Genomic DNA, 26,321 nt, shown 5'->3' with positions numbered 1-26,321 from the left:
TAATCAGTTACACACATGAGCTATCTAGGTAAGATAGAGCATCTTAAAGAAAGCTTGTATGTTTTCCTCGTCAAATAGTTAAAGAGTTTAACTTGTATACATCGACAGTTTGATGGATTATACACCATCAATGTACTTTAATATGTCGTAATAGATAACTTGTCTTGCTTTTCAGATTAGTAATTACAGAAATGAGCAATACATTTCTGAAAAGCCATTTCGGTTGATTAAATGTTCAATACAAATGTCTAGTTCAGCAATGTCTTTTCATTTACGAATATCACGAGTACTTAATACATCAAAATAGTTTCCAGAGTACTGTCAAACGATAAGAAAAAGACGCCTAATGGAAACGTATAAGCATTATCACAAGTCCCATAATATTCAACTTTTCTCACTGGCATCTATACTTGATCCTGCATCAGCCAGTGCTTCAGCCATCATTTTTGCTCTATTCTGAGTTTGTCTTTCCACAGCAACCATATAGAAACCTAACAAGCAAGATACAGATTTTGAACAACATCAAGTAAACACATAAACACAAACACAGATATTTCAAAAATCTTGATGTATCATTAAACTATACATAAATCTTCGTTTGTCAAGAGAGTCATTGTGCATACTGAGAATGGAAGTAGATCATCTCAGCAATCCATACCCAAAAATGCACAATAGAACCCCTCAAAGCATTCTGGAACTAAAAGAACCTAAAAGTTGGCAGGTGAATCAAAACCTACAGTATCAAAGTAAAAATATGATCAAACTTTGATGACCTCTATAAAAGGTGAAGAGTTGATCCATTCGCCTAGCGGGGTTTTGGTTCAGTGGTTATCCTACTTTTCAGTTAATCAATTGTAGTTCACACAAAGATAGTTGAGAATCAGTTATTCCAAATGTAAGAAAAATTTAAAACAAAGCTATAACATAGTGCATCAAGGAACGAATTCTCACTTAACTTGGACGATCTCTATGTTTTAACTGGTAGAGATGTAGAGTTTCTCTACCTAGTAACTTTTTTGAAGCTCATTGGGTTTTTCCTATAAGCTCTTTCCCTATAGAGCAAACATCTTCAGAATTTAACAAACACTTGGTTGATAAACACCACAACATGCAATATCTTTTGGATGAATATGGTAAGCATTTGGCAGTCACTGGGTACTTCTAGCTTTGTGGTGGAGATTTCATATGCATACTACCTAATTCGTTAATAGTTGACTTTCAGCCAGTCCAGTACAGGCTAAATATAACCATTGCTCGTTAGAGAGAAAAATCTCAAGAAAAAGTCAGAGAAGATAGATGGTATACCAATTGCACTTCCAATTGCACAGACCCATAAAAGCCTCCCTGACCATTTGTCAGCAACGATTCCTCTATTCCCAAATCCCATCAGCTAAGACTGGAGCAAAAAGAGCATGTATTAGAATGTGAATTTCTCACCATGAACTGATAAGTAAAGTTCAGTTTAGCAAGGAAAACACATATTAGAATGTGAATTTTTCACCAGCTCTAATTTATTTCATATTGTTCAATGTACCTGATGTACAACGAGACCTATCATTTTCGTATTTTCAAGTCTAGGAAATCCCTGGGATACATGTTTTCAATATTTTCTTGCAATCTAAATTTGTTTTCTTTCCTCACTTTCTGCTCTAAAAGAGCAAACTGAAAAAAACTAATTACATTTTACCATATGGTCACACCATTTTGCAGAAAATAGCTTTGTAAAAGTACAGAATGCTCAACAAGGAAGAATCAGACGAGAGCAACAAACATAATTAAATAAAATCCAAACACTCATGTGTGAGAGAATGACACTGTCAAATTGTTCTTCAAGGGACCAACAGATCAGCAAAATCAATGAATACTATTGAAAATGATTTCATCTACAGAACCTATTAATCAAAATTCAGGCATTCTGACATTCAGGCACTCAAGTTCTAGTTAAAGGTGTCCATGAAATTCCATCACTAATACTTTGCCTGCTGAATTGAGGTAGTAAAGCAAACTAAATAATCCACCAATTCGATGATCACTCTGTTCACAACATCGTAACAACAACATACCCAGTGAAATCCCACTAGTAAAATCTGATATATCAATTAAAAACTAGTTTCCCACCGTAAAAGCTAAACATCTCAAGCTATTTCTGTTTTTATTCCTTCTCTAATTCTTCATGCCAGTTCTTACACATTTTCATTTAGATCATAAAATCAGATCATTTTGCCAAAACATTAGGAATATAGTAACCACTTCATCTGTTTCACCTGAAGTGAAAATATAACTATAATTTTCATCGATAAGAGGCGGTGCTGTATTACAGTAGGAACTACTACAAAAAAATCAGAAATAAACTATTATACTTCAGAAAGAATTGATGCGTTAATGCATATTTTTAAGTTTCTGCGAGATTATTGATAAGAAAAGGAACAGGAGAAGGAAGAACAGAGAATCACCAGTAGAAATAAGCTGCCGCCGGTTGCCTGATATTCTACGCTTGGGTTTCGCCGGGATCGAGAGAGACAGAGATAGAGAAACCGGGTGGTAAGTGGCAAACGGGTAAGGGCTAAGAATTTGGGCTTGGGCTTGGGCTTATGGGTATTTCATTGGGCTCAAAAAAAGCTTTTTGAAAAAAAACAAAAATTAATCGCGAGATAAACTCATTAATTTATGTTTCCTCGTGATATAAGTATCACGATATTAAAAAATATTTTAGTATATTTTAAAAGGAGGGAATATTTTCAAAACATAACAATGCTTGATATCAAAATGTAGCAAAATACATGTTTTTGTGGCATAAAATATCTCTTTGTAACTGAAAATCGCATAGATTTTATTATCTGATCATAACTACACGTGCATATATGTATGTACGTATGTGTGTGTGACCAATTATTAGTGTATGTATGTGTGGGCAATGAAGGCTAGAGTTTCTAAATGTATAAGGCCAAATACATAAGCAGATCCCTAAATTTGTTGGGTTTTTTCCCTTAGGTACCTTAACTACGTCATTTTCCTATTGAATCATTGAACCTCCATAATTTGTTTCGTTTAAACAAATACCGTTGTCTAATGTGGAACCAGATTTATGAGGAGTATTGATAGAGGATACATATGTTGTTCCACAACTCATTAGTCCAATTGATAGTGAAAACGTTCGAGAATAATCGTGTTTTACTTAAGTCATTTGAACACATTAGAAAACAAATGAGACTAACACGGTTTGTCTTCATTCATTTAATCAAATTATTACAATTCGAACACAATTAAAGACATTTACAATAGAAAAGCCGATCAAAATCAATCAACAGTGTCTTAAAGGAACAAATTATGTGTGGTTCAATAATCAATAGAAAAATGACGTAGTTGAGGTACCTGAAGGAAAAAAAAACCAACAAGTTTAGGAATCTGTTAATGTATTTGGCCAATGTATATACGTCTAGAAGTATTGTAAGTTGCATATGTGTGAAATTCTATAATCTCGTCGTGTTCATGTAATGTTTTTAAAATAACACTATAAAGAGTTAGGTTAACATGATTATTATTATTTGTCGTTCAGCAAAATACTTTTCAAATTTATAATTTTAATTTTGATTAAACCAACCTGATATATATATGCTAAAACGTTCTCAATTTTAAAAGAAAAAAACTACAAACATCAATATAAATAATCATCAAATCAACTATTTATTGGCAAAAAAGAAACCATCAAATCAAAAGGCCCACTTTGTCCTCTTGGTGGACACATTCGAAGGGTCAAGGAAATGTGGAGACAATGATAATGTCTATGAACACACAAAAACGCGTAAAAATATGTCTTTTAGATTCTTTAAAGATATTTTGAACTATTTTAAACGATAACTAAATTTATCGACTAAAAATTAATAAGGAACACTCAATTAACTTTAACCAATAATTATCTATTGAATTGAAATTTTCATATTCTAAGTTAAAAAATCGACTTTCAAATTTTAATAACTATAATATTTTTGATAAAGTAGAAGTGAGCTCACGAAGAATCATGAAATGTAAGAATGAAAAAGTATGAATATTATCAACAATAATGCATTAAAGTACGCAAAATAATAATAATTAAAAAAACTTATTTTGCAATATACAAAAAATGGAGACAAAAAATAAGCATCAGCTTGCTTAGAGGATATATCGTACAATTTTATAATAAAATAATTCAATATTTTGATTAATCACAATATTGATACTTTAAAACATATACGTGAACACAATCAAGCTTTTAAAAATCAAACAAATAGCTTTTAAAATAAATAAATTACTCTTTTCGTTTCATTTTATATGTCATTTTCTATAAATAATTAGTCCATGTTACTTGTCATTTCATAAAGTCAATGCATAAATTGTCATATTGTTTCTTTTTTACCTTTGTGAGTTATCAGTCTTCAAAATATACATTTGACCAATTTAGAAATGAATTACCATTTTTACCTCTCTACTAAATTAAAATTTTTATAATTTTCATACATATATTTAATCTTCTTATTCTCATTTCAAAATCTTAACATTTCAAATTTCTCACACAAATTTAAAAAAAATATAAATGACTAACTATTTCTTAAAGACAATAAATTAAAGTAGATTCATGTATCTTTAAAGTTAAATTTCATCTCTATCTTTTTTAGATTTATTTTAATAGTATTTAATCTTTCAATTTTCCATGTGTCTTTTCATGTTTCCGTAATTTTGTTCTATAAATTTAACTTTGCCAAGAAAAACTTTTATTTGCTATTCCTGCAATTTTTGTATGTAGGAACTTTAAAATTTATTTCACTCATTAAATTTTATTTCTTTCATCTTCTAATAGTAACTTCATTTTACATTCTTCATTCATATTTTAATATATAAAATTTCTTTGTTATTATTGGTTGTACATAATTTAATCTTCTTAATCAATCTTTTCACATTCATTTAATACCTTACAAAGTGTATCATAATGTGGATTTGTCCAATTATTTCATTTACCTTCTTAGGTTAGATTTCTCCTCCAAAAAGAGTCACTTCAGATAAATCTATTCCAATATAATTGATTTAGCTACAAATATTAACCAATATTTTTTGTATTATTGCTAAGCTAATAGCATATTCACTTCTTTTAATCTAATATCTATTTATGAAAAACTTCTATTGCAATAAAATTTAAATTCAGATATAAATTAATTTATGCATGAATTTACATATTTAAACTTTAAAATATGGACATAAACTATATTTGGAGCACAATTAACTATGTGTTCGAGAACTAGTTAAGCTCATAAGTTTAAAATAACTTCACATAAATAGTTTCTAAATTTCATATGACTAAACTTTTATATCTTTATCTTAATAAATATGTACAAAGTTATTTTAAAGTGAATGAACATACATTCTTTAAAATTAAATAATAATATCCAAATAATACCTTCCAAATATTTAGTCAAATTCAGACTCGATAAAACTAAACAAGTATTTAATAGATGTGATGGAATAATAACACGATTTATTTATATTTAATTAAAAATATCATATTCGAAATTAAAATTAAAATTCCATAGAGCAAACATACCAAACACACTTTGAGAATCCTGTCCATTTGCTTTAGGCACTTTTAGCATGACTCTATCGATTCATCATCAAATAATTACAAATTCCACTTTTTTTTTTTTTTTAATTCGTCTCTCTCCTCACTCTTTCTTCTTTTCTCCTTCCTTCCTAGTTCCTTCCTTCTCCGAAAAGCTAGCGGTTGAGTCTGAAGAGTGAACAATATCTTGTTCGAATGGAGAGAACCGATAAGAAACTTCGTTAAAGCTACTTCGTTTGGCTCTCATTCTCTATCTATCATCGGCCGGCAAGTTTATACAGTAAGATTTCGTTTCTCTTTCTGTTCAATGATCAATCACACTGTTTATTGTTTCGCTGGCTGAAAAATTTTGTTCGGTTTCTATCATTGAATGATCTCCAGAAGTGATTTTGTAATCCGTATGAACCGAATTGGATTTTGCATTGTTTAGCATTTGTAGAAGTATGAATTATTATTTTTTGATTGGTTGCTTTTTGATGTTTAAATTTCAAGCTGAGAATGTTCATCTGGATGTTATATTCGTTGATTGATTTTGTTTTGTGTGAGTGCATTGTTGTGTTAGTTGTAATTTTTGGTGTGGAAAGTGATGGAATGAAATGCTTGATTTTAATTTGTGACCTAGACGTTTAGTATTGATTCATTTCATGAATATTGTTTAGGAGTTCGGCTCTTAAATCGCAGTGATTTTTTTTTTTTCCCGTTCATTGGAATAGACTTTGTTATAGTGTGTCAGCATCTTTTCAGGGGTGATAGTTGTATGCTTAATGTAATCTTCATTGATTTGAGGAAGAATATCAAATTTCGTGAAAGTGGAAATGTCAGACTTGGGATGTGCCTTTTTGGTGATTTTCTTTGGAAGTTGAAAATTTAGATTGGTAATGTGCTTTCATGCTGCATCTGAATAGTTTTAAACTTCGGCATTAGTAAAGAGATTCGTTTGGCCGTGGATGATTGGAGAAATGGATTAGTTTGTTTCAGTTGTAAATCATTTGTTCAGACCAAAGGATTTTACTTACACACGTGTATGGTAGTGTAAATACTGTATAGACTAGTTCTTTGATCGCTTATGTTAGTTAGATCTAAACAACCAGTCAGTAGGAGTTCTCGATTTTACTTATCAAAAAGTAGTATTTCTCCATTTTTACTATTGTTATTAGTTGCTTTTCTCCTGTCACAACTGTTGGTTATCTGTACATTCTGTTATCCGTGAAATGTTGGATTCTCTTGTTGTTATGCCATCCAATCTCTGCCATTTTCCTTTATTTGTGGTTTCTGCTATTCTACAAATTGTTAAAAAGCCTTTGATTAATAAGTGATGTTCTCAATATGGTTGCTTCTTTACTTCTTATCAGCGGTTCTTATTTCATCTTATACTTCAAGGATGAAGATGGAAGCACCTCCTTCAACAATCTTGTTTACTGATGATGATAGCAAGAACCTGGAGCAGTTGCTTGATGTCTTTGGATCTGTTGTCTCTCTCGATGACATCGCTGCAGCTTATTGTAAAGCAGGTCGGGATCCGATTATTGCAGGTGATATACTTGGAGATCAGAAACCTAGCAGCTCCGGAACTACTAACTCTGAGATGGAAGAAAACATACAGGATTCTGTGACTCTTACTTCTGAATTTGAGGAAGTAGGGGACTCTATGATATCGACATCTGCATCTGTATCTGAGATTGATGCCGAGAGAGTTGGTCCCAGGTCATCAAAGCAAAAAAAGTTATCAGTGTCTATGGGGACTGTCTCAAGCATGATCCCAAAAGACTATCTGACGAATAGGCCACTAATTACAGAAACTTCTACGAGAATCAAGCCACTGAAATTAAGCGCAGATGATTTCTTAACCCCAGAGCTAAGGGAGGAGAAAGCTCCATTAGGTGCTGCAGATATGAGTGAAACCCTGCCCAGCAGTGTAGAGGAGTTCCTCTTCAACATGCTGGGAAGTGGATTTTCTCTTGACAGGAGTGTAATTGGAGATGTTGTCGGTGAGCACTTTACCTATGTCTACACTTAGTGTTTGTAAGATTACTTGATAAGTAGTGCTGCCACATGGAGTAATTCTACTTATACTTCCAATGACCTGAACTTGTGTCATTTCTTTCTTCACTTCTTTTCATTGATCTTCTAATGAAACTTGCAAAAGTTGGTTAAATGTTTCTTTATAGTCTGTTTTGAGACTTGATTTGTTAAGTAGAATGCAACTTGAGGATGGTCCACTTGTTCAGTTTGTCTCAGATATCTTTAAATTCTGTTCCTTTTTCTTCCTTATAACTGCATTGTAATTCCTATGAGCTTATAACTGCATTCTAATTCCTAGGAGCTGTCACAACTTTTGGATAATCTCCTTCCTAATTTGGTATTGTTGGATATGCAGGTCAATGCGGCTACGATCTGAACAAGGTTAGTGATATCAACTCAACCACTTTGTATACTTTATATGTGTTTTTCGAGGCATCAAATGCTAATATTATATTTGGCTCAATTTTATGTTTACATTCAGCATATGCATGTTTGCACTTAACTCTGTATGCTGTTACTCAGTAATTGGCACCACATTGTTATATGCTAAGCACATATGTGAAAGTTGCTCTTCTAAGCACCTGAAAATACCATTTAACCTGCTTATTCTCCGCCCTCCTATTATTACCTATGAAATCTTGAAAGTAAGTCCTCTGTTTTGTTTGATTTGTGTCCAAACTCTGATCGGCTATACGCTTTTCTAGGTCCTTCTCAAAGTCAATCCCGTTGCTGGTTTGGTTTTTGTGGCTTAAGTTTAAGTAGTTTTGATGTATGTGGTATGAAGTCCACATTTAACTAGAAAATAAATTTTGCTCCATTCTACTTATCAGAATAGCTATTAAGCCTCTATCACAGTTAAAGTAATTACCTCATGTACCTAAAAGTAGCTTGTGGATTTAGGAACCAATGAATGAATTTCTTACTAACTGTGGTTAACTTTCATGGCGAGAAACCTCAATGCATGTGTGGAATCATACATAAATGCCGGGAGGACGATGCCAGGTTGTTGCTAGACTTGCAGAAGCTTAGTTCTCATACTAAGCAGAAAAGACAATGCTCGGTTATTGCTGTTTGATCTTCTGATTCCGAATATATCAGCCTGACAACAATTTTTTAGTTCCTGCTTGGGTGCTTCTATCTTTTCGTTTCAGAATTTTTGCATGCACACTAGACATAGATTGGCTTACTTCTCTACACAGATTTATATATCGCTCTAATCTTGCATTTTCATGATATGACACCCCCTTTCCGCTGAATATGCAGAGTATGGATAAGCTGCTAGATATGTCCGCATCAACTTTGGGAAAGAGCGACGATATTATAAATATAGGTGTCAAGAAAGTAAGTTTTCTTGTATGTCACTTGGTGTTGCTCATGTCTGCTGTAAAACTAGATACATCACTTACAAGCGAACTGCTATTTAATGATAGTGATCTTAGTCAGGCAATCTGCTTCCTAGCCACGCTCTTGAAGGAAAGTGAGATAGCTTTTTCACAATAAAATTCTAGGAAAGGATAGTGTCTTATCTTTCTCTTTATTCTCCTTTTCCTCTCCCTTAACCATTCACTCCTCACCCAGTTTGTTCTCTCCATTATGCTCACTCTGTCACCTGACCTGAGAAAAGTCCTTATGACTGGAGTTACTACTGTACTAAGGATCAGTTTTGCTTTGAGAAAAGGGTTCCACATCTATACAATAGGTTGATATCTTGACAGAACAGCCAAAGACCAGATATGCAGTAGAATTTATTTTCAAAAATAGATTCAAGTTAAATAACCTACTGATGTGACTACAGACTACAAAAATGAGCAGTGTATTCCTTTTGGGAGGTAATTTTTTAAGGGATTCTATTCATAAAAAATAGGTTTCTATGAGGTAGCTTCTCTAGAACTGGAAACAGTTTTGGATCTGTAGTGATGCAGTCCGCTTGAACTACTTGACGTTGCATCTAGCTGTGAAAAGAGCTTACAAGATTAATAATGTTCAATTCATTCACCATATAAATATCCACATTCCTTTGAATTGTAGGAATTACTTTTCTATTTTGTTGGCTACTATACTGCTAAGTTAGGTCAGACCAGATTTCCCCGTCTCTGAAATCAAAGGGAATAGATAACCAACCACTCTTCTCCTATCCCTGATTACCTGAGGTGCTGCAGCATTAAGAATTTATTTTTAAAGTAAGGATCACAAACTATCTTTCAGGCATTATATTTAGACAGCCTTTAAACTAGTCCAGATATTCTATTCAACCACTTTAACTCAACCTATGACCATTTGAACACCTTACCTATACTAAAAGTGTCATTCAGCCCCAATTTAAACAAAAAAAGCTGTGTAACTCACACACATATGATGTGGCAGAAAGACAAATAAAACCATGACATGTGCATATGGACTCAAATAATCATTAAAAGAAAAGAAAAAGCTTAGTTTCTATAACGCATTCCTGCCCACTCAATCCTCCATTTCCTCTTTCTTCCTCCTTAGAGATTTCCTTCGACCCCCCATTGCTTTCCACCCATTTCTTTCTCATTTTTCTCTTTATTCCTTTTGCTTTCAAAAAAAATTCCGCCAGAAGTTTCTGCCCGACTCGAAAAGTATGAAGATTGGCTGACATTTTTATGGATATTTTGTCAGAAAAAAATTCTCTCTGGCGAACCTTTTCGTTCATCTATTTAATCTAATATTCTATTTTAGCATTTGCATGATAAATTATGGACTGGAGTCATGAGAAAAATGATTGTTTATAGAACATGTGCGATATAGCTGAGGTTTATGATGGTTGAAAATGGTGGTCGGGTGGCAGACCACCTGAAAGAGAAGAAGGGGGGGGGGGACTATGTATTACACCTATCTTTAATGGTAATTCTATAGTAGTTCCATATGCAATTAAAAATTGTTTAAATCACATAAAATTAATTTCCTTACTTACTATGCTTTCTCTAATCTAATATAACAGTCTGTGGAGAGTTCAGATTTTGCATCAGTTGCATCAAAAGAGACATCTTCAATGACAGATCCAGCCATCCGGTACTCTGTCCTCCAGAAACTATAATTTTAGTGTCCAGGAAGTTCTCTTTTTTTTTTTGGTTTAACTGATTTCGTAGATTTTCAAGGTGTTGTTATGGATTGACTGTCATCCTTCTATTTTTGCTGATGCAGTTCCAAAGCAAATGAGAAGACTAAAAATGGGCTCAAGTTATCTATGAAGGAGCAGGAAAGGTATGAGATTCAAAAGGAAGTTCTGCATGCATTGTTTGATGTACCTGCAGCTTCAAGATATGATAATGTGGATGAAGTGATTCTTCCGGTGAAGGAAGTTGGGAAGTCTAGTAGATTGAATCTCGTTGTAGATAAACCGTTACAGGAAACTTTAGAACGCCAGATTCTTATCAGGACACCACAAAGTGATGCAAAAAGTAAGCAGTTGGACAGATGAAAAAGTGTTTATGGTACATTTGGCTTTTTCTAAAGGTTTCATATCTTCTTTTTAATTGCCTTTTTTTCTATGATTTTGTACTCTTGTATGGCAAGATTGCTTTTCCAGTTGAATCTGCCATTGGCAGCCAGAAACTGGAGAACTTTTTTTTTTCTTTTTCTCTTCTTAATCGTATAAGTTCTATATGTTGGAGCAAGTAAGAAATAGAAAAATGCTCCCCCTCTTCATGGTTCGTCTTTTTCTTGAGGTACCTTGAGCTTTATTTTATGGAAGTGAAATTACCATTTAACTTAACTGGACCCATAAAGACATCCATTCGTATCGAATCATATGGATGTCGGCCTGGAACAAGTGCAAGTATATTCCTGTCTTAGGTATACACTTATCCCTTGGAAACAGAGACCTAAACCTCAAAGTACCCTATTCATTCACAGAAAAGATATTAGAATATTATATGTACTGGTGAAAAGAACAACATACCCAGTGTAAACCCCACTAGTGGGGTCTGGTAAGGGTAGGATATATGCAAATATTGAATTTCTGCATGGATATTTGTAGCTATCCAGTACTCCTTTAGGATAGCTATTTTGCGTCATTTTCTCATGTAAACACCTCTTGTTCTTCAATTTTAGATGGTGAGGAGGATGAAGAAAGCTACGAAGTTCTTCGGAAAGCTGTAAAGGAGTACTGGATTACAATGAAAGAGTACTATAATGCAGTGAGTCATGGATACCTCTCTTCTACTGTTTCATGATCTGAATACCATTAAGATGCTTCATTCTGTGTCGAGCGAGAAGAAGAAAGTTTAGTATGTTAAATCTTGACTGGTATTACAAACTTAAATTGTTACCCAGGCTTCTGAAGCATTTTCCAAAGGAGATCATGATCAAGCACGCAAATTCCTGGAAGAGGTAGGGTGTTTGTTCCTTTATGTAGAGTGTCTTCACTGTTTGTATTTGAAAATATTAGTGAAGAAATAACTAGCCTCCATAGTCTCTATGAGATATTCTACTGATTGGTATCGGCTGAGTAGGTGGTGTAGAGTTACTATCTTAATTAGCTCCGTTAGGTGGTCAGAGTCTGAGCATTTCGTCAACTTCCTTCAAAGTATCCAAATATTTTACTTGCTTCTTGCTTTACACCTATCAAGGGAGGTTTTAGCTTCAACTTAGCCTACAAACATCGTAAAAAGCAAAGTAACATGCCAGGTTCAAGTTCTTCATATTCATCGACAGCTTTCACTTCTAGCACAATGAAAGAGAAAATACTCATAACATCACCTTTCACGGGAAAAAGAAGAAAAAAAGCTCCAAATTGATGCTGGGTATAAATGTCCAATTTGTGCAAGCTGTTCTCTTCCCATAAAGTTGACCTTGCCTTGGCTGATCCACTTGTTTAAATTTTCATTATGGTGGTGTGCTGGCATTTTACTCATTATCTTCTCATGAAACAGGGACAATTTTTCATGACGAAGGCGCAAGTGACGGATGAACGATCCTCTCAAAAGCTTCTTGAAACCAGGTTAGGCAGAAGTCTGGCTTCCTTTCTCTTTTCTTTCTCTACTCATGTATGTTGCTTACAGGGCTTGTATTTACCGAATACTCCAACCTTAGTTGCAGTTCCAGCAAAGAAATTGTGACACTCGACCTTCACGATTTGGAGCCAAAGGATGCAGTGCGCTTACTCAAACTTCAGTTGACTTCTCTTTGTGGATTCTCGTGTAGGTTATCGTCATTATGACTTCGTCAATTGTTTTTATATAAAAATGGCATTGATATTTTTCCTTCTATCAGCTATTCAATATCTCAAAATCTTAGTAGGGATCACTGCTGAAGAAGCTAAAGGTCCCCGGAAGCGTCTGGTATGACTTGTTTCTTCTTCTTTTCTTGGTGCTGATATGTTTGAATAATTTGGTCTATCTGCTGCTGTTTTCCTCATGGGTGTATGTTACTGACAATTGGAATATTGTAATCTACAATTTTTTGGGGCAACGCTATAAATATTACTATTGACAAACCAAATCGGCATAGAATACAAGCCTAAGAGCACCTAGCCATTTCCTCCACCTCTTATGAAGGTAAAGATGATCATAGGCCTCAAAAACGAGTCTAATTACATGTATATTCTCTGTTTAAGCCCCCTAGATCTATCCAACTTCTTCTGCATATAAGGTAGATTTGATCTATCTATTAACTCCTTACTCTGTGTAATTGCCCTCTCTATATCTACAGTTTGTCCCTTGAACAGGTTCCAGTTCTGGGCCCTCCAAGTATAATTGACCATTGCCCCCCACACAGCTGCTACTATCTTCTTCTGGATTAACTTCCAATGCTTCCTTCTATTGCCTCCCTTACATTTTTAAACCAGTCAAACTCAAAAAACAGATGCTGAGATGTCTCCATATCAGCAGATCCACAAAGACAGCAGTGCAGGCCATCCACCTGAATGTTTAGCTGAAGAAGTCTCCTTTTCTGATAGCTAACAATAAACTTGTGTTTTGGTTGTGCAACATCGTTTCATCTTTGTTCTGCAGCATTTTCCTTTTTTTCCCTACAATGTCATGTAGCTTCTAGAGATTGAGTACCTTCCTCCAGGTGTAAGATTATATCCCTGGGTAAACCAAGCCCAAACTGTGGAATCATCCTTCATGTCACCCTTACTGAGTCCTTATCCACCACTAATTGCCATAACAGTTCCCTACTTATGCAAGATTCCAGATTCTGCTGCCCTTGATATTAAAGCCTTCATTACCCTTAGGTACACAAACTGTATCCCAAGCTACAAGGCTCACTTTCCTCTTTTCTTCATTGCCCCCATAGGAACATTCTACATCTTCTATCAACCTTTTTCAACACACTCTGGGGCAGTATAAACACCATACCCCAGAAGTTATGAATGGAGAAAAACACAGCAACAATCACTTGTAATCTTCCAGCGTAGGGCAATTGCTTAGAATACCCTGTACTAATTTTATCTGATATCTTATTAATCAGAGTGGCAGGATCTACAAATTACTTTTGAAGAAAATGGTTGTTTTTTATTCTTCCTGCCTCTGCCATGTTATACACGGTATGCCTCTGCCATTGTTCAGAAAATTTGGCCTCAAGTCTAAACAATTCAGTCCAGATTGGTAACTGAAGAAGATAATAGACCTTTAATCTGACATATGGGAAGTTTAAGTGCAATTAAGCTGTGTATGCCAGTTTATCTTTTCACCTCTTAAAATATGCAAGTGGAAATTCCATCTGCATCTTTCATAAATGTGAAAACCACAATGTTCTGACGTCGAAACACTGCTGAATGGACAGTATTTAACTATCAAGTACCTTATAGTACTCTACTATAGGTGTCAGTTAGTTTATGGTCCTTGTAACCAATTACAGTAGTATAAGTTACGAAAATTAATGTGATATCCAAACTGTTTCTTTCGTCTAGGAAATAAATACTATATTATATAATCTATTTCAAAATGTACATATAAGAAACAATTGTGGTTTAGAGAATGTTTTAGTGTCGACTCTTCTCATTTTCATTATTTTTATCGCGAATATTATCTGTATAGGACTTTGGATAGGTTAGGGTTGAGACTTTCTCCCATGCTGTAGGATTAACAAAAAAATTCATTATGAACTTATTCGATCTCTGTTGTTTCATATCCCAGATAGTATGTCCAATTGAATTATTTTTCTCCATTCTATGTCTATTACATCTCATTTCTTTAGCTACTTGAATCGACATTGGACAAACAGAAGTATGAGACAGATATTTGTAAATAGGTACTGAAATTTTTGGAGAGGGATTCCATACCATGGACGGAGGAAGAAAATGGCACAGTGCTTGTGATAAGAGTGGATGTGATAGATCCGCGGAAAATGACTTTTGCTAAAAAATCAACTGCCAGAGTCCGATAAATACATCACTGAATAGATAATTTGTTCTAAAGCATGAATTTTGTATCAACTTGGATCTTGTGAAATGCTTCTGCATTTTTCATAACCACAAGGAACAATCTTGGCCGTGCTGCCAAAAAGACTTATATTTGATCCTTTAATTTTTCTTCTTAATTCTCTAGCCGGTGAACAAGTTTTGACTTACCTTGGTAAAGACTAATAGCAAATTAAATTCAGAAGTACAGTAGATGAAACATGCAATGCTTTGACTTACCTATGCATGTTGCTTTCTGTTTCGAACTTAGAATGTACTGTACTTGTATAGTTGTGCTCCATGATAGTTAGCAACTTGTATTAAAGTGGATTACAGTCCCATGCTCCATGATAGTTAGCAACTTGTATTAAAGTGGATTACAGTCCCACATTGGGTGGGAATGTAATCGTGGTTTACTTATATGGACTTCGGCAAATCTCCCCTCACGGACTGGGATTGAGTTGGGTCCAAATTCTTCCTCGTTTAGGCTCCAAGTCCACATTCATCTCAGGGCTGGACGTAGTGGGTGTTAGAGTGGATTACATTCTCACATTGGTTGGGGAATGAAAAACAATCCAAAAATCGCATGTTATAGTGCTAAAGCAAACTCGTAATTGACAAAATGTGGACACTCGATATAATTTAGAATTAAATTTATTTACATGTAAAGATGATACAAAATCTATCAAAAATAACTAAAACCAAGTTAACTGACAAAAAACACAGAATAAACTGAAGTGATCATCCATTCATTAACACTTGAAATGATAATAATTCAAGCTAATGCATGAGACACCATTGATCATTGTGTAAGTCTTTGCATCTCAGTTTGGTTATTCAATGTCTCAAGAAGAAGCGGAGGGGCGTATTGAGCAGTTCCTTGATGCTCCTCTGAATCTTGACAAAATGAAAGTATTATGGTATCAATTGACATCTCCACAACTGCAAAGAAGAGAGTTGCCACGACGTATCCAAGAAACCAGCACACCTGCATTAGAAACACGAATCTAGCTCAGAGATACAGAAGAGAAGTTCGACCCAAAGACGTTCCATCACCCTTCATTTAAATACCAAATGAACTACATTAGTCTGGATTTTAACCCACGTCATGTTCTATATCGTACTCTTCTAGTAAAGGGGGGTCACAATCATGTCTCAAAAAGAGATGTGTCCTAAGAAATGTTCACAGATACAATTTTCTCCCCCTCTTTCTAGGTGATCGAGTAATTTAGAGCTTGTTTGGCCAAGCGGCTAAATGTGCTTGTTGGCCAAACATCTCAAATTTCCAAAGAAAAGGTGCTTTTGGCCGAACAGACTCTTTGATGTCCTCCGTTAGTTTATCTTAAAGACTCAGTACTCCAGGAGTTGGTTAAGTGGCATTTTCGATGTAAGCATTCAATTCTGGTAATCAATCCTACAATCGTCAGTTAAGTGAACAGTTATACATTGTCCTGCGATTGCTAGAGTTTGGAAGTCTCCAATCCTCACAGTTATCAAACTAAGTTGTCAGGCTACAGAACCTCATGCATGAATCTTTTCAAGTGAATCATGTTCCTCAAAAGTCATCGAGCTACAAAACCACGTGCACATACTTCTAGTTAAAACAGTTTGTAAATTCATGGGAACACACTCATTTGAACCTCTTAATCATCACCATAAGAACTCATCAAGTGAAATCTTCGAACACTTGTACTAAATGATACTACAGAAGTTCACTTATATAGTTCTTCACTCTCTATATTTCTCTATGTTGCATCATTTAAGGTGGTAATCTAAACTTCTCAAAGGAGCTGGGCTATTACTTAGTTCAGTTTTGTGAAATTGATAGTTGCATCTGCTTAAATGAAAAATCCGTCCAGAAGAATTAGACTTACCAGAACCGGGAAAATTGGTGACGAGATCTTGTTATGTCCAATGTTGTACTTGTGAGTATCCAACATGAGAAAAGCAAAAAGTGCACTTGCAAGACTGACACACAGCTTCCCAAGAAAGAGAATAACATCACCAATGACGTTCACCTTCCCAATCCGAAGGATGTTACTGATAATGAGATCAGTTGCAATCTCAGAAGACTTAAAAAAGCCTTTTCCTGTTATCGCAATCTGCAAAGCATCACAAACACTATCATTTCTGATGCTGTTAAGATAATCACTATAAATCTAGATCATGTGTAACAATGATGACATGTTCTCGTTAATTTAAAGTTCTGAATTTATGAGAAGTTTAGGAACATTGAATGGGATTGCAACATTTTGTACTCTTACCAAGATGTAAGCATTACGATTCACAGATTTGATGGTCCAACCAACACACCGCAGGAGACACTGTGAGGAATTATATACCATTCTACCGAACCAACTTTCTGGTGCAGAGTTAGTAACTTTAAGTTTACGCCGGAGTGCTTCAAGTATAAACCTGATAGACTCTATAAATGAAACAATCAGAGAACCAAGAGCAACGGATCCAATGCTGTAACGTAAAAGCCGCTTCATAGAGGAGAGCACTGGGAGAAATGAAATTTCTGGCTGCACTTGCAAAAGTAAACTGATCAGTCACAAGTGCATACCGAAATACTATGTAACAAATCAGGATTTTTTTCATCTGAAAGATATAAGAAGCTGGCTACTGAAGCTGATTGCATACAAGTATCAAACGACAAACATGATTATGAGAAGAAATAGCAGAAATTCATAATATTCTGGAATGTCGAGACGAATTTTATCCCCGACATGGACTCGATGGACTTCGTTGGTTTGTTCAAAAATGAATCTGTCTAGAAAGTAAAGCAATTGGTTTTTGACCAGCATTGCTGGAAAAATGAGGAAGATTTACTCACCGATGTTCCACCTCGAGCCCAATAGTATGTAGCGACAGAACCTGCAATGACCGTTGCAGAGCTTGCCACAAAAAACTGAGTGGCCCAAAATCCGCCAAACAAATGAAAAAAAATTGCAGCAGCAATATGAGAAGTATATTGGATGCTGTAACCGCAGCAACGATCACAGCTCACCCTTTTTGATTTAAGATCATAAGCACAGCAGTTGGTGTTGCAATCATTCTGGACAACGCGTCCAGAACTAAAAAGATGAAGAGCAGCTGAAAACCAAAACATGTAGAAGATTGCTAGGATAGCATACGGAATGATGGGGAAAATTATTAATGCTTGTACTTCTCCAATGACCTTAGCAGCTACCTGCAATTAAGATTATCATTCATAATCTCAGGTTTTAAGTAAATATATCTAGAGATAAGAAGCTTTATACTCTATCCATAAGGCTCAGAACGGTGGAGAGATAGACTTACCTTCAGGACTGAAGTAGCCATAAGGATACGACGCACTATAGCGATGGATGACAAGACCGAAATAATCATTACAGCAGTCATGATAACAGCAGCAGCATGGAGATGACTTATTTCCTACCAAGCAGATAATCTAATTTAACGGTACAGCAAACTATTACATAGAGGATGATTAAACTGACAAAAGGCAAGCATACCCTTGCAGATACATGATAATACGGATCATGTTCACCAATGATGGGGGAGATAGGGTCGTTCCCTATCCATCCAGCTGGACAGGAAAGAAGAATAATTTTGTTAGTATACTCAATGGAAATATATGATGTTCAATTACACAACAAACATAAGATATAATGCAGGACCACGTGAGATCTTCACGAACTGTAGAAAAAAAAAAGATTTTTGCATAAGACAGAAAGACTTGAGCTTATCAAAAAGAAAGAAAGGATTACATCAGGAAAAGTATCTATCTTGGTGAATGGGCGCAAAAGAGTGCAGCATACATTAAACAATAGGCATCTTGTCGGCCTTTTTACTAATTTTTGTTTGATAAATGTGGTGTTTGCGCTAGCTTTTGCGCACCTCGACTAACTCCATGGAGAATGGAAAATGGAAATAAAAGGAAAGAAGTTATGTTTCCCATGAATCATCTTAGTACAGAAGTCGTGTAGTTTTCTTTAAACCCAGGGAAGGGGGTGTGAAAAATAAAAAAATCCAGAATCACAAGTACTAATAGTGCTACGAGACTTTTGGACATCGAACTAATAATAGAAAGTATAAAGTTTGTCAGAAGGTACTACATCTCAATCACAACTTGGACATAGAACTGAAAATTGACATGAATTACAATTACTACGTAACGACAGCGGGAAAACACTAGGGAGCAGTGCCTAACCTTTTAGATAGTAGAACATTGTGACTGAAACTATGAGGCCATTAAAGAGGACGACAGTTATCCAAGGCATTGCAGCCACAAGGTGACGAATCATCAGAAGCCATATCACTGATAGAAAAACTGGCAAAATTCCTCCACAAACAATCAACACTCCCCATGACTTGCCAACATCAGCTACATATCTCTGAAAATGTAACTCAAATGTGAATTTTGAACTCTTAAATAAAGAATGTGATACCATAGAGAACACAATTAAGGCACATTGTTATTATATGTGTTACTTGAGCATTTCAGTGTTCTCTTGTTTTAGTCATCGTTAGGCCATTGACACACAAGTCAAATGAAACATTTGTTATTTATGAAAATGAGCTACACTTCTACCGTTTGAACTAAAGATTTCGCAGAATTTGTGGATATGAAAAGCAATTTTTTTTACATGTGGTTGTGTATCCTGATGCAGGTCCAAGAGAAAATGTCATCTACAGCCAATCAAACGAGCAATCTACACTATACTATTGAGTGTCTCATTTTCCCCGGCAAGTTTCAATGAAAAGATTCTAGCTGCGTACTTTACAAGCAAAACAAGAGAAGTGTTAAGTCACTCAACCTTTAAGACCAAAGATCGAGAGTTAATTAAGCCATGGATAGACTTATCGACTGCGATATCCTCAACAATGTTTACACCACCCATCTCCTTCCAATGCCGCAAAGATACATTTGATGCACGGGCAATAAGCTGACAGCTCCAATAAACTGTCACAAAAGGTTAGGATATTGAAAAAGAAATTAAACATGTCAAAACACGTGAACTTCCAACAGATAGGGGGGGGGGAGTATGTTCCATTTTATCAGCTGTGGAGCTGAAATCATCAAAAAGGACCTTTAATTAAGCTGGTTCCCAAATCAATAAGAAGTACTTAGCAAACAATGTGATTGACATATCATGCCGCAAATGATACTTTCACTTACCATTAACACTTGGAAATATGACAGGGTAGCAAGGACCTTGTAGCTGCAGTGAAGTGTTTCTTAGGTCTGGAGTAAGGTCCGCAAAATAATCATAATTTCTATCGATCCAGTCATCTACTGAAAGACGAACCTCGCCTTCTGGATAGTCACACACCCAATTTAGAGAATCTTCAGATGGGATAGGACAGTCCATCAAGCAAATAGTCCTAGCATTAGAAAGTTTGGCCTGATTATCCTTTGAACCACTTTCATAAACTTGATTTGGGTTCACCCAGTATCTGAGTTCCAATTCACGAAGATCAGGATCGGCATGTCTATCACCACAAACATTGCCCTTATAGTCTAGCCCATATGTAAGCCTGATAAGCCATAACAGATGCATCAGCAATACAACAAATGAGTGAACAGATATATCCATTGACAAAGGGAAGATCTTTTTCCTATTTTTCGCATGGACAAGCTGAAAAACTCTTATAATATAATTTCATTTAGAGAAAAGAACCTTTCACAGTTATGTGACCAGAATTTTAAAAGATATTACTGAAGACATATTATCAAAAAGAATTTCTACATGTTTAGTTATGAAAAGATGAATCAGGCCACATGTGAGGGGCTAGATGAGAACATTCTTGAGTTGATTTCGCATATGGTCACTCAACTAATAATTATTATCTCGGAAGGTCACTTTCTTTGTTGAAGAAAATTGAAGTATAAGAAGAAAGGTGTACTCTTTATGAGATAATAACTATAAGTTGAGAGGCTATATGAGTAATCAACCCTCTCACAATTCCTTATTTCTAACAAGAAGTTCACATATCCATACCAATCTTTAACTTATAACACTGGCCATAAAATCAGGTTCTTTAATGACAATCTCAATAACAAAGAGCCAAAAGAGAACATTCTTTTCAACTTGTGGCAACAATTGTGCATCTTTCCACACCCTTCAGAAGGTTAAGTCTTAAAGAAGATAACTTTGTACCTCAGCAAGACAAAAACAAAGCAACATCTAAAATATACATTCAGCCAAAACAATAAAAGACTAACCTTTCAAAGAAAAGTAAATCAAACCCACATTACACTACCACAAGATATGAACAAAAATGAACACCTTACACAAAACACATTAAACTAACAGATCAAAATGCCAAAAACAGCACAGACACACTTAGGGTATGCAAAAACAGCAAAAAAGATTGCAACTTTTTTATTTCTTGATTTTTTTTTTTACCTCAATGGGTTTCCTTGGTTGAATCCAAAGCTGGAATTAACAATCATAGCAACCCAAAAAGCAATAAAGATAACAAGAAACACTACATCTCTACATTTCCTGTTGTGTTTGATAATTCCATCCCCTTTTTCAGCTACCCCACCATCACTTGAAGGGTACTTCCCTATTACAGCTCCTAAAGGTCCTCTCATTTCCACTACACCTAAATCTCTATAAAAAATCTTCAAATCTTGAATATGAAGTAGAAACAAGGGTTCATAAAAATGGGATTTTTCTTTTTGCAGAAAAGATGAAAAGGAAGTGAAGAGTGTGAAGAAAGAAGCAAAAAAGGAGTGTGAAAAAGGGACAGGGGTTTATGGGAATATGTTTCTGCTAATTCAGTAATTAGTCCCACTAATTCTGATTAAAAATGTATACTTTTTTTTTAATGTAAAGTTTTATTAGTGTTAAGACAAAGATTGTATTGGATATTTATTTAAAGGGTAAGAAGACAGAATCTAATGACAAAGTGCCAACAGGTGAAAGTGAACTGGTTTTGAGCTTCATTTTTTTCTTTCTTGTAAAGTTTTAGAAATACCCTTGTAACTTTGTTATAATACAAGAATTGCCCCTCAGATATAAAAATAAATAACTTTGATATATCTTAGCAACGAGTTCATGATTTGAAGTTTATGTATTTTTACGATAATTTCAAGTTTTAATAATTGAAATTTGAAAGAGTTATAGAGTTTTTATGTGTGAGTGTGTGGATGCAAGACTTTGGCAATAATTTTTTTTTATCAAAAATTGGAAAAAGAACTTAAATAAACATGAGAATGTTTTAAAGGAAATAAGGAGTTAGTATTGACCAATTATCATAGATTCTTGTAATTAGATTGATTAATAATTGATTAACTTTAAAAGAGGAGTGATTATTTATGGAAATAAATTTAGATTTTCTGTAAAAGTAGGTAGTGTAACAACATTTTAATTAAATGGAAGAAAATAATATATGAATAAGGAAAAAAAACTATGAGTTTTTTAATTAGAAAAGCTTTCACTTTTTCCAAGAATAGATCATTTAACATTTTTTTAGTTTAATAATAATAAAAAAGAGGATATTCACTGCAAAAATTTGGACTTTTATATGTAGGCATCCGACAATAAAAACTGTTAGGAAAAGATGGACTATAACGTGGGATTATAATATAAGATTAAATATAATGATATTTTTAATATATATATATATTTTTTTTCATTTTAGTTGTATGTATGTTTTATTGAATTAAAAATAAGATATACAGAATGTAATAATATAAAGGAAAAATTGTATATAATAGCAAATTAATAATCTAAAATAAATGGAGTAGCTAGGGTTTAATTTAATTGTGTTCTATGGCAAACGTTTACAAAAAATTGCTAAGTGTCTTTCTCTCAAATATCTCGCTCGCCACTCTCCTCCAATCTCTCGCTCGCTTCCTCACTTTTTACACAAACACAAGTGTATAAAAATTGTTTCTAATTGTATAAAGCAGAAAAAATTGTATAAATACATATATTTTTGTCCTATACACTTAAAATTATACAATAAAAATACTCCCCTGCCCAGTTTTTTTTGTCTTTCTCTCTTTCTCGTTTTTTACAATTCGATTCAATTGTATATTCCTTGTCAAGTCTCTTTCGTCTTTCTCTCTTTCTCGTTTTTTACAATTCGATTCAATTGTATATTCCTTGTCAAGTCTCTTTCGTCTTTCTCTCTTTCTCGTTTTTTACAATTCGATTCAATTGTATATTCCTTGTCAAGTCTCTTTCGTCTTTCTCTCTTTCTCGTTTTTTACAATTCGATTCAATTGTATATTCCTTGTCAAGTCTCTTTCGTCTTTCTCTCTTTCTCGTTTTTTACAATTCGATTCAATTGTATATTCCTTGTCAAGTCTCTTTCGTCTTTCTCTCTTTCTCGTTTTTTACAATTCGATTCAATTGTATATTCCTTGTCAAGTCTCTTTCGTCTTTCTCTCTTTCTCGTTTTTTACAATTCGATTCAATTGTATATTCCTTGTCAAGTCTCTTTCGTCTTTCTCTCTTTCTCGTTTTTTACAATTCGATTCAATTGTATATTCCTTGTCAAGTCTCTTTCGTCTTTCTCTCTTTCTCGTTTTTTACAATTCGATTCAATTGTATATTCCTTGTCAAGTCTCTTTCGTCTTTCTCTCTTTCTCGTTTTTTACAATTCGATTCAATTGTATATTCCTTGTCAAGTCTCTTTCGTCTTTCTCTCTTTCTCGTTTTTTACAATTCGATTCAATTGTATATTCCTTGTCAAGTCTCTTTCGTCTTTCTCTCTTTCTCGTTTTTTACAATTCGATTCAATTGTATATTCCTTGTCAAGTCTCTTTCGTCTTTCTCTCTTTCTCGTTTTTTACAATTCGATTCAATTGTATATTCCTTGTCAAGTCTCTTTCGTCTTTCTCTCTTTCTCGTTTTTTACAATTCGATTCAATTGTATATTCCTTGTCAAGTCTCTTTCGTCTTTCTCTCTTTCTCGTTTTTTACAATTCGATTCAATTGTATATTCCTTGTCAAGTCTCTTTCGTCTTTCTCTCTTTCTCGTTTTTTACAATTCGATTCAATTGTATATTCCTTGTCAAGTCTCTTTCGTCTTTCTCTCTTTCTCGTTTTTTACAATTCGATTCAATTGTATATTCCTTGTCAAGTCTCTTTCGTCTTTCTCTCTTTCTCGTTTTTTACAATTCGATTCAATTGTATATTCCTTGTCAAGTCTCTTTCGTCTTTCTCTCTTTCTCGTTTTTTACAATTCGATTCAATTGTATATTCCTTGTCAAGTCTCTTTCGTCTTTCTCTCTTTCTCGTTTTTTACAATTCGATTCAATTGTATATTCCTTGTCAAGTCTCTTTCGTCTTTCTCTCTTTCTCGTTTTTTACAATTCGATTCAATTGTATATTCCTTGTCAAGTCTCTTTCGTCTTTCTCTCTTTCTCGTTTTTTACAATTCGATTCAATTGTATATTCCTTGTCAAGTCTCTTTCGTCTTTCTCTCTTTCTCGTTTTTTACAATTCGATTCAATTGTATATTCCTTGTCAAGTCTCTTTCGTCTTTCTCTCTTTCTCGTTTTTTACAATTCGATTCAATTGTATATTCCTTGTCAAGTCTCTTTCGTCTTTCTCTCTTTCTCGTTTTTTACAATTCGATTCAATTGTATATTCCTTGTCAAGTCTCTTTCGTCTTTCTCTCTTTCTCGTTTTTTACAATTCGATTCAATTGTATATTCCTTGTCAAGTCTCTTTCGTCTTTCTCTCTTTCTCGTTTTTTACAATTCGATTCAATTGTATATTCCTTGTCAAGTCTCTTTCGTCTTTCTCTCTTTCTCGTTTTTTACAATTCGATTCAATTGTATATTCCTTGTCAAGTCTCTTTCGTCTTTCTCTCTTTCTCGTTTTTTACAATTCGATTCAATTGTATATTCCTTGTCAAGTCTCTTTCGTCTTTCTCTCTTTCTCGTTTTTTACAATTCGATTCAATTGTATATTCCTTGTCAAGTCTCTTTCGTCTTTCTCTCTTTCTCGTTTTTTACAATTCGATTCAATTGTATATTCCTTGTCAAGTCTCTTTCGTCTTTCTCTCTTTCTCGTTTTTTACAATTCGATTCAATTGTATATTCCTTGTCAAGTCTCTTTCGTCTTTCTCTCTTTCTCGTTTTTTACAATTCGATTCAATTGTATATTCCTTGTCAAGTCTCTTTCGTCTTTCTCTCTTTCTCGTTTTTTACAATTCGATTCAATTGTATATTCCTTGTCAAGTCTCTTTCGTCTTTCTCTCTTTCTCGTTTTTTACAATTCGATTCAATTGTATATTCCTTGTCAAGTCTCTTTCGTCTTTCTCTCTTTCTCGTTTTTTACAATTCGATTCAATTGTATATTCCTTGTCAAGTCTCTTTCGTCTTTCTCTCTTTCTCGTTTTTTACAATTCGATTCAATTGTATATTCCTTGTCAAGTCTCTTTCGTCTTTCTCTCTTTCTCGTTTTTTACAATTCGATTCAATTGTATATTCCTTGTCAAGTCTCTTTCGTCTTTCTCTCTTTCTCGTTTTTTACAATTCGATTCAATTGTATATTCCTTGTCAAGTCTCTTTCGTCTTTCTCTCTTTCTCGTTTTTTACAATTCGATTCAATTGTATATTCCTTGTCAAGTCTCTTTCGTCTTTCTCTCTTTCTCGTTTTTTACAATTCGATTCAATTGTATATTCCTTGTCAAGTCTCTTTCGTCTTTCTCTCTTTCTCGTTTTTTACAATTCGATTCAATTGTATATTCCTTGTCAAGTCTCTTTCGTCTTTCTCTCTTTCTCGTTTTTTACAATTCGATTCAATTGTATATTCCTTGTCAAGTCTCTTTCGTCTTTCTCTCTTTCTCGTTTTTTACAATTCGATTCAATTGTATATTCCTTGTCAAGTCTCTTTCGTCTTTCTCTCTTTCTCATTTTATACAAATTCAAATTGTATATAATCGTTCTATACACTTATAATAATACAATTCGTTTTTACACAATTCTCTGCCCAAGCGTCTTTCTCTTTCTTGTTTTATACACTTCATTTTATACATTTTGCTTCAACTGTATATGTATATCGAATTATACAATTTCTATGTTTGCTATGGAGCACAATTATGCAAACTTTGCTATAGCATATAAATATAAAGTTTTTATTACGCTATAATTGCGCTCCATAGCAAATAAATAAAAAATTTATATTCAAAAAAATATTTTTATTTATTTGCTGTTCCCAAATTATTATTATTCAAGCCCACTCCACCACTATCTCTAAAAAGAAAAAAAAAAGAGTAATAAAAATAGCCGCCGAAGAGTAGATGCATTTCCCATCACCGAAAAATCCGGAGATAGTTTGCTGTTAGTAGAAATAATATAACATAGATTGCGAATTCGATCGAACTCATTAA

General features: G+C 34.1%; 3 protein-coding genes across 6 annotated transcripts; 1 reads left to right on the top strand and 2 right to left on the bottom strand.

Annotated features, from left to right (window-relative positions):
- Window positions 1-176: 176 nt before the first annotated feature.
- Window positions 177-2,611, bottom strand: LOC107026122. The gene is made up of 3 exons (XM_015226980.2): window positions 2,454-2,611; window positions 1,306-1,396; window positions 177-491 (listed from the first exon to the last, which is right to left on the bottom strand). Exons 2-3 carry the CDS (start codon window positions 1,385-1,387, stop codon window positions 385-387), a joined length of 189 nt encoding a protein of 62 aa, XP_015082466.1. The 5' UTR covers window positions 1,388-1,396; window positions 2,454-2,611; the 3' UTR covers window positions 177-384.
- A 3,037-nt stretch (window positions 2,612-5,648) lies between these two features.
- Window positions 5,649-15,241, top strand: LOC107026504 (putative nuclear RNA export factor SDE5). 4 transcript variants are annotated; one of them, XM_015227488.2, is made up of 12 exons: window positions 5,649-5,867; window positions 6,940-7,575; window positions 7,965-7,990; window positions 8,873-8,950; window positions 10,572-10,642; window positions 10,775-11,031; window positions 11,684-11,769; window positions 11,906-11,962; window positions 12,505-12,572; window positions 12,671-12,771; window positions 12,845-12,912; window positions 14,828-15,241. In XM_015227488.2, the coding sequence occupies exons 2-12, from the start codon at window positions 6,969-6,971 to the stop codon at window positions 14,960-14,962; spliced, it is 1,554 nt and encodes a 517-aa protein (XP_015082974.1). In that variant the 5' UTR covers window positions 5,649-5,867; window positions 6,940-6,968; the 3' UTR covers window positions 14,963-15,241. The 4 variants fall into 4 exon arrangements, with proteins under 4 accessions (XP_015082974.1, XP_027774011.1, XP_015082972.1 ...); XM_015227486.2 differs by having other exon boundaries at window positions 5,650-5,867; window positions 6,968-7,575; window positions 12,665-12,771; XM_015227487.2 differs by having other exon boundaries at window positions 5,650-5,867; window positions 12,665-12,771.
- A 347-nt stretch (window positions 15,242-15,588) lies between these two features.
- On the bottom strand, window positions 15,589-21,840 carry LOC107026456 (choline transporter protein 1). Its single transcript, XM_015227427.2, has 10 exons — window positions 21,371-21,840; window positions 20,140-20,498; window positions 19,778-19,923; window positions 19,171-19,354; window positions 18,473-18,546; window positions 18,279-18,392; window positions 17,812-18,168; window positions 17,240-17,500; window positions 16,850-17,077; window positions 15,589-15,963 (listed from the first exon to the last, which is right to left on the bottom strand). Exons 1-10 carry the CDS (start codon window positions 21,559-21,561, stop codon window positions 15,778-15,780), a joined length of 2,100 nt encoding a protein of 699 aa, XP_015082913.1. The 5' UTR covers window positions 21,562-21,840; the 3' UTR covers window positions 15,589-15,777.
- Window positions 21,841-26,321: the final 4,481 nt, after the last annotated feature.

The sequence above is a fragment of the Solanum pennellii genome, chromosome 7, assembly GCF_001406875.1.
Source record: "Solanum pennellii chromosome 7, SPENNV200".
Classification (NCBI taxonomy): domain Eukaryota; kingdom Viridiplantae; phylum Streptophyta; class Magnoliopsida; order Solanales; family Solanaceae; genus Solanum; species Solanum pennellii.
This window is presented reverse-complemented; position numbering and strand designations above follow the sequence as displayed.